Source organism: Neodiprion virginianus, chromosome 2, assembly GCF_021901495.1.
Source record: "Neodiprion virginianus isolate iyNeoVirg1 chromosome 2, iyNeoVirg1.1, whole genome shotgun sequence".
Taxonomy (NCBI): Eukaryota; Metazoa; Arthropoda; class Insecta; order Hymenoptera; family Diprionidae; genus Neodiprion; species Neodiprion virginianus.
In genome coordinates this window covers 5,536,557-5,544,923 of record NC_060878.1, presented here as the reverse complement: position 1 = coordinate 5,544,923, position 8,367 = coordinate 5,536,557, and the positions used below count along the sequence as shown (strand labels likewise).

Here is an 8,367-nt window from a genome sequence, read left to right as displayed (position 1 = left end):
GATCACGCCAAATCACATCGAATGTCTCTACTGTTGTTGCGTATCAATTCAAGTTTGGCATTTGCAAAATCTTTTAACGCTGGTATTGTAGCACAGCTGTAAATTGACTGCGTGTGATGTAAAATATTGACGTCTGCATATTTTCGTTCCAAAATTCATCATATTCAATCAGAACTACGGCAGAGTATAAGTTCTAGTGGTAATGACAATTTATTAACAGTATCTATCCTGTGACTATACCTGTATACGTATTTTTACGCGTTACGTAATGCCGATTTCGCGTCAGCATTTGGTAGCTCAATGAAAAAAAACAAAATCTGCATTGCGTAGCACGTTTTTATCCAATTACATTTCTATTATATTAATCTACGAATTTTCTTTGCTGTAATAATGCAGCTTGACAATTATTCTATCATTATAAACATCAAACAACTGGCAAGAATTACACCAGAATTATCGAGCTCGACATATTGCCTTGTAGAAGGTTTTGTATATGTCTCTGCGTTTACATATTTTCAAATTCGGTTCTCCTTTTGGTAATATGATCGTTCGGTTAGTCAAGTATTACGTTCCTTCGTTTATAATAAATAACTCTAATCCAATGGTTTTAACAATTCAATTAATTTTTATTGAATTTTTCTTCTTCTTAAACCTAATATTTTTGTTTCATAAGTCACGCGCTTTGAAACGAATTTTGTATATCTGTAATCTACAAGGCGTCTATCTCAACTTTATAAACGAAGGTATGTGATAAAACCTGTGGTATAATTTTATCGCTGAATATGATTTATTCTGTAGTTAATTAACCAAAGATGTTTAATTTAAACATAACAGGAAATAAAATAAAAGAAGAATAATACGTTGGCAAATGTAAATAGAAATCTTAGTGTGGAATAAAACTATTTGTTTCGCTTGATTCGATCTACCTTGTCAACTTTGAATGTTAATATTCAAAATGCGTTCAATTTCCAGTTTTTCTTCTGCAAAAAGTGTATGGATAACGATTTGGAAATATTAGAATAAATTTAATTATTATCCGCTAAATAAAATATTTCAGGTTTGTAGGAAATTATATTGAATTTAAATGAAAACTTATTATAGGCATTCGAGTGTAGGAAGGGCTGAAATACATAAAGTCGAGACGTCTAAATTACATTGAAATTGGTCGCGTTGAGTATTGTCGAATATAAAATAAACAAATGGTCAATTATCTGTAATATAAGTAACACCTCGAAAAAAAATTCCTCACGCAACCATAATATTGCTTCTGCTATGTTGAAGATAAATATTACGCGTAGTCGTATACTTTCTTCATGTAAAGTTATCAATTCACATAGTGCTTAAATGTATAACATTACAGGAAATTATTTTGATATCATAACATAAAAAAACAATTTTTTTTTCCTTTTGATCAATATAATTGGAATAGGAACCACACCCTGCGCGCAACTTACGAATTAATTGTGTTGGCATATGCTAATAATTCCATTGGCAATTGGTTTATGTATATACCTAAAAATTAGGAGAAGAGTGATGTATGAAATGATCAATTGTTATTCCTTAATGACAAATAAATGCAAGATGATTTGCAAAAGTAATGAGAACAAAAAATGTAAGTACAATATTTGGGCACAATTCAGAATATATCGTGGTATTCTTGCAACCCTTACTGGTTATTGCTTCAAATTTATTCATCTACTTAATCTAAATGTAATTTATTTATGAAATTTTATACGTCAACCGGAGACTGTTGCGCCATAGCCGTTGATTCTTATAAAATCACCACGATCCCATATGCGGCCAGATTCGCAGTAAATCACAAAATATCAGAACTTCTCGGTAGTTTTGAAGATGTACAGGCGTTTCATATGAGTATCGTTAATGTGATGATAGAAAAGTGATCCGGCTGACGAGGGAAGCTTCTGGTTTGAAATGTTTCCAGTTTATAAATTTAATTGAATGACAACAACCCTGAACCGAAATTCGTTTCTCTTTTTTCACCGCATATATTTTACATATTTTAACGTTTACCTAATACACTTTTAATAGCATCCAACACTCTAACTCCTACTTGGATTCGGGCCCGAGCAAAACATTTCATTCTCAAATCTTAACAAAGTTTATATAGCCAAATACCTACATGTAGTAATTGTACCACGTAACATTTCAACTCTTGCAACAAATAACGGCACTATAATAAATGCATCGTCATAAAATTTGCACAGGCCTTTTATAACATATCATACCTACAACGTATGTGTACATAGGAGAATTTATTTATTATATAAAGGTCACTTGGGAGGATTAATCGGCAGTAGGTTTGGCCTTCGACTTGCGCCCTAGTAGTTTGCGAAAAGAGGATGTCCATCGAGAACGATTGAACCCTCCACCATTCCTTGGACCTTCGGGTTCGTTGCTCGAAGATTCACTGATCTTTCGGCTATTGTTGCCACCTTCGTAAGAGCGCGACCTACGATCACCCATTTCCGACGAAAATCTGTAGAATGGAACGACATTTGTTATTAAGATGTTGAAGGATTTCCCATCGAGGCATTTCTTCTTAACTTGCACCTTAACTAAAACAAATACATAAGAACAGTTAAAATACTCTACGTTGTTCCAAAATGCTAATCGATAATCGAGAATTGATCTTTGCACTCCGCTAAATAATTCTATTGCACCCATTAATAGCTCAGCCCGCTATTCAATTACAGTTCCAGAACAATAGAGTGATCAATGCATAAAACGACGCTGACAATTACCCAGAGTCGGAGGAGAATGCCCTGGCAGTTTGCGGCGCGTTTGAATTAGTCGAGGATAGCGAAACGTCAGCAACTGGAGTATTGGGGTAAACTTCATCCTCGGAAATGCTGCTTGAATCGTCAATGAAACTGATTCCTCGGTCCATCGGTGAGCTGGTTCTCAACGGAGGAAGCGCGGCGTTGGTTACAGTTGCACTGGGCCGTAACCACGTGCGTAAATCCTGTAGAGGGGCTTGAAGGCACCTGAAGAGTTTCCCACTGTGACAAAAAAAAAAAAAAAATCAAACACATATACTATACTGAAATAACCAAGCATGACTGCTCGGTTCTTTGACCGCAGACGTCTCTACGGCACTTAAACTGAATTTCTATCATCAAATTAGGGCCTGCAATCAGGCTGAAAGTTCATCAACCTCTGCTACGCTTATAACTTGCCTGTGTTAACTGTCCCTGCTAACAAGCAATTAGCAATCTACAGAGCTGTAAGTACTTTTAGGTATACTATTCGCAAGATAAAAGTACCTACGATACGGGTCGCAGCTAATCGCCTAAGTTTGTATCACTAATTTAATTTGAGTCGACATCTTAACTACAACAATGAGTAACGGTAGAGGTTTTCATTAGAATTAACATTACCGACCGAACGCAATAATTTTTTTTATTTGTTTTTTTTTTTTTTTTTTTTTTTTTGTTTTCTCACTCCGTCCGTTTACCACGCTGTAGAAGTGACGAAATACAATATCCTCGGAATTGTTGGATGAAAATTGAACTAAGAAAGCGAATACCGCGGTATACTTACTCGTCGCGAAAGTCTTCGACGTCGCCAAATGTGCGTTTCGCATAAACGCATACAGAACAACGACGCCGACGTCGACAAGCCGTTGCGTGTAAAGCTGCGGCTCTTAGATGACGAGCGGCATGCCGCAGAGTCGCAGCCTCGTGGCTAAGCGCCGCGACGCCTTCCTCGCGACGACGACGTTCAGCGCCCAATTCTCCTTGCTCGGCCCTCAGCCTTTCCTTCAGTATTTCATTCTGTGCAAAAGAAAAAATCACACGTTATAAGTAGGGAGTACGGATAAAAATTATTAAAACCATTATAGGAATGCGTTTTTTTTTTTTTTTAACCAGATAATTCAAACACGGATTTCGTTTAATGTTTTTTACCACATGGCGTTAGCTGTGCGAAAGGAAAGTGGAAATGAAAAAAGAAAAAAAAATCTGATTAACAATTCATTCCAATCTGCCGGTTGTAATTAAATGACACAGTTTGCTTTTTCGATCGTCATAGCTTTAAATTTTAAATTTTTTGCCTGACTATACTTGGCAAGAAAATTGTTGCAAGAATCGATTGATCGGTATCTTGGAGAGAAAAAAGAAAGAAAAAAGAAAGAAAGAAAAAAAAAAAAAATAACGATAGCCCGAATTCAATTATGCTCTTGCATACGCAAAACGACGTTTTTATTATAAACTATATATTTTGCTGATTTCTCTACGGTGAAACAAGAACAAGAGGTTGAAAAAAAAAACAGTGAAGAAATAATAGTGATAATAGTGATAATAAGAGAGAGAGAGAGAGATGGAAAAAACCTTTCGGTCGCCTGTCGATTTTTCACGCTGCTTCTTCTTCAACTTCGAAAGTTGCCTCGTCAAGAACGACGACGAGATAACGGAGAAGCGAATGAGACCTAATTCACCGCCGTTTTATACTACGATTCGATACAGTGTGTACATTATTATTGTCATTAAACTAACGCGTCTGTTTACGCCGAAAGTTGGATTTTTTCGCGCTACCATAAACTAATTGAGAAAAAAGTAACACGAATTTGAAAGAAAGCGTAGAAAAAAAGCAAGCAAGACGTCGAATACGTGTGTTTAGGTTTCGCAGAAATCAGGCACAGATTTCTCAAGTTCAATGTCAGGATTGACAAGATTTATGGTCGTCTTACATCTGCTGGTAAGCGCTTTGCAAATACCGCATCGGTATACATTTGAACGTGGATGTATTAATTGAAAGAAAGGTATGAAATTTTCAACATTCTTACAAAGATCAAAGCATGCCTCTGTAGCTTAAATGCGATAACGAAGGAAAAAAAATCGATTTAAGGGATCAAGAGAAAGATTTTATCACGAGGAAAAATTGTCGTAAGGAATTTGGTTGTTCGACGAATCTCACATATACATACAATATCAACTCTAAGAATTTCCGGAATCGTAGAAAATTGCAAATATGTGGTAAATTGGAAGAGGAAATAACATAGTTAGTAGAGAAATTAATAATACATAGAAGGTAGAAGGATCGCGATGCATAAGTGTCAAAACGTAGGAAGTTGATGTATAGAAAAATCAAAATGTAGAATTGTCAGATTTAATAGGAATATATATAGTAGTTGAAACGATTTTATATACCTACTCTATCTGTTTACATTTACAGCATTCTTTCTATTACGGCTTTCAAAATTTCGTAAATTTGATAAAACAGAATTTTGCCTTCTTGAAAATTCGATATTTTGACCCTTCTGCACGATTAAAAGAAAAAAATAAATGGTCTAATTTACCAAATACGGTGAACAAATTGTAATCATTTACCTCAATAACCCCAATTTTTGTTTTAATCACTTTTTTTGTCGTTGTCGAATCAAACGACACAATTTCTTCGTGTAAAATAAAAGACAAAACAACCACTTCTTTCGTCGTCTTTGATAAATTCAACAGAGTCTCGTGTAAACGAGCAAATTGCGAGGGATTTCTCGACAGAATGAAAAAGAGGAACGTACAGAATAATCCAGTCGGAATGTAGATTCGAAATTGCAATTTTTCTATACCACCATATTATTATTGCTAATCGTTAAGAAGGGGGTCGTTGGTAATAAAAATCTAAAATTTCACTCAGACTCTGCATTAACTACGGCCGCCATCTTGAATTTATGTGCTTTATTTAACTAAAAAAGTAGACCAAACCTCAGAAACTGATTTTGCGTTGCAATAACCAAAAAGAGCATCGACAATAGCGCAAAATGTTTAGGCATACCTCGTTTTTCGTCATTCCAGCAATATTCAAACAGTTTTTTTTTTTTAACGATAGCTGTTTTACTCAATTTTTCCAGTTACTATAACAATGAAAATTTTTCTCAGTGCGGAACGTATTTGTATGGAAAAAAAAATAAAATAAAATAAAATAAAATATAGTAAACGATTCCCTGACTTTCCGCAAAAACCCCTAACATTCCAGAATGTAAGGATCCCATAAAATTCTCAGGTTTTCCAAAATTCCCTGACCAACGACCACCCTGGGTATCTAAAAGTCCAAGGTGTTTCTTTTTTTTTTTTTATGCATTGTCACGTCCATTCCGACCGGGTTGGGAGAGGTTTCCGTGATCTTGCCTCGAGTTCGAGGGCGTCTCGCTCCGCCCGGATGACGGTGGCTTGCTTTATGACATCCTGGCGAGCTCTTTCGAGGGTCCGCCTGGTCGCCTCGCTCTGCGAGTCTTGGAGTTTGAGTTGGCGCAGTGCCGCGGCTCGTTCTTCCTCTAGTCGGTCACGCGCCGCGACGCAGGCGTCCCGGTCGTTCCGGATGCGTTCGACCTCGTCGTCGAGCCGAAGGCTTCGCTCCAGCTGAAGGAAGAGCTCCTCCTCCTTTTCGCGCAGCTCCGATTCGCATCCCTCGAGCCTTTTCTCCAGAGCAATTCGACGGGCCTCTAACTTGTCCTTTTCAGCCTGAAGAAATAGAAGAAACGATTCCTCGTTTTATGCGAAAATAGAGGTGAGGAAAAAAAAAAAAAAAAGAAAAGAAAAAATATTGGCCGACTTGAGAAATGAAAAACTTTCGTCATTGATAAATTCAGCTGCAGAATCTTCCGATTGTTCAACTTTTTAATTTTCAATTTCTCGTTAGACAACAGTTTGAAAAATCATCTTTTATATACTTGAAAAAAAAATTCTAATCAGTTTTAAACGTGAAATTTAATATCAACGATGCGAATTCGTACATCGTCGTTGTCCAAATATTATAGGCAAGATGAATTTTTTCACGACGTAATCAGCATCGCATGTATACATGTATAAATAATCTATGCTTGCCTGTACGTAATATAATTATACTTGCATATTTGTTTTTTCATTCTTTTTTTCTTTTCAAATACTAATTAAAAAAAAAAAAAAAGAGGTATAAAACGTCGCCACGAATACTCCGTTATACTGTACAGATTTTCGCACGCAATTTTAGATTTTTATTTTTTTATTCTCCTTAAGAGAACGTCGGAAACTCCCACGCTTTGCGGGTGAAGAGGTCATATATTATAAAAGTCTCGCGATAATTTATCCGGGTCACGATACCGGCGATAATTCTTTCAAGATACAAACAAACAAATATAATAAATTGTCAATCATCACAAACGGCGCAATGACGTGCAGATTACTAACAGGAAGAGAAAATTAGGGAATAATTATTATACACCAGGCAGCGGATCGTCCCGATTATTTGGGGGCATTTACGGTCAAAAAATCGATTTTCGGTTCTTTGTATTTTTAATTTGCATTAGTCTGCGTTCTGCGACTCGTTGAGAATTTAAACTTTAAATGCATATTTCTTCACTTCTGATTTCTCCTAAATTTTTTTAACCGATTCATCCGAAACTTTTACACGTTTTATTTCAGTATTTTTCACACATTGTTACAAGTTTTTCCCAAATTCTCACCCAGGAGTGAGATACTCTAAATTTTATATCGAATAACGGCTCGTTTTTTGTCATGAATCTAGAAAATGATCTGTTTTCTTTCAAAACGAATCCATTGAAAAAATCCTTCAACAATTTGTGGAATATTTGCAAGTAAGATTGTGCCAGGAAAATCTGTATGCAATAAGAAATCTTGCGCGGAATGAATATTCACCTTTTTACACACTCTATTAAAATTGCACTCCGTGCATCACCCTGATACATTTGAATGAGGATCTAACAAGGCAAATTTACTCTAAAAGATCTAAATAAAAATGCATACCTAAGGCGTGAGAAAAATAATTAGCTGAAATTCCTGTAAATGCCTCCTTAATAAATAATTCTGTTTAAACTAATTATCATCTATATTTAATCAAAAATTAATAAATTGCCAGACGGTAGGTATAATAATATAAGAAGTAGATCGAAGAAGGAGTAACCGCAACATCGGATCATCTTTCCTAACTAATAATCCAAACTCCCGGACCTTTTCGCCTTCTGGAGGCTTATTCGAAAGTATAAATGACACGAATATGCTAATTTCAAAGAAATCAGTTCCTATCCTACAATTTTGATGAATAAAATGAAAAAAAAAAAAAGAAAGAAATAAACAAACAACTTCCGTGCAGATTTGATGCTGCGGGATATCTGCAGGTATAGCATCAATTACGCCGAGGCGATACCTTTACTAATAAAAATTAAGGATATATTTGTCGATGGCGAGTCGATCGCTACGGGGAATGGAAGTGGAGGAGGAGGAGGACAACGGAGGTATTTTATTCAGTCCTGAGTGCAAAATACCGCATCTTGACCCATTTTTAAATCGCGTGAGATCCGGATCGAGAGCTTACTACTCTCCCGCAAAACTGGTGTGTCGCCAACAACTCTTCTCA

General features: G+C 36.0%; 1 protein-coding gene across 1 annotated transcript in view; it reads right to left on the bottom strand.

Moving 5' to 3' along the window:
* Nucleotides 1–2,213: 2,213 nt before the first annotated feature.
* The window catches only part of LOC124297554 (keratin, type I cytoskeletal 13-like), a 30,084-nt gene continuing 23,930 nt past the window's right edge, over nt 2,214–8,367 (bottom strand). Inside the window, exons 4-7 of the mRNA XM_046748718.1 lie at nt 6,144–6,476; nt 3,562–3,794; nt 2,763–3,020; nt 2,214–2,497 (exon numbers count right to left, since the gene is read on the bottom strand). Of these exons, the coding sequence (XP_046604674.1) occupies nt 2,305–2,497; nt 2,763–3,020; nt 3,562–3,794; nt 6,144–6,476 (1,017 nt within the window). The 3' untranslated portion in view covers nt 2,214–2,304. The remainder of the gene's footprint in view (nt 2,498–2,762; nt 3,021–3,561; nt 3,795–6,143; nt 6,477–8,367) is intronic.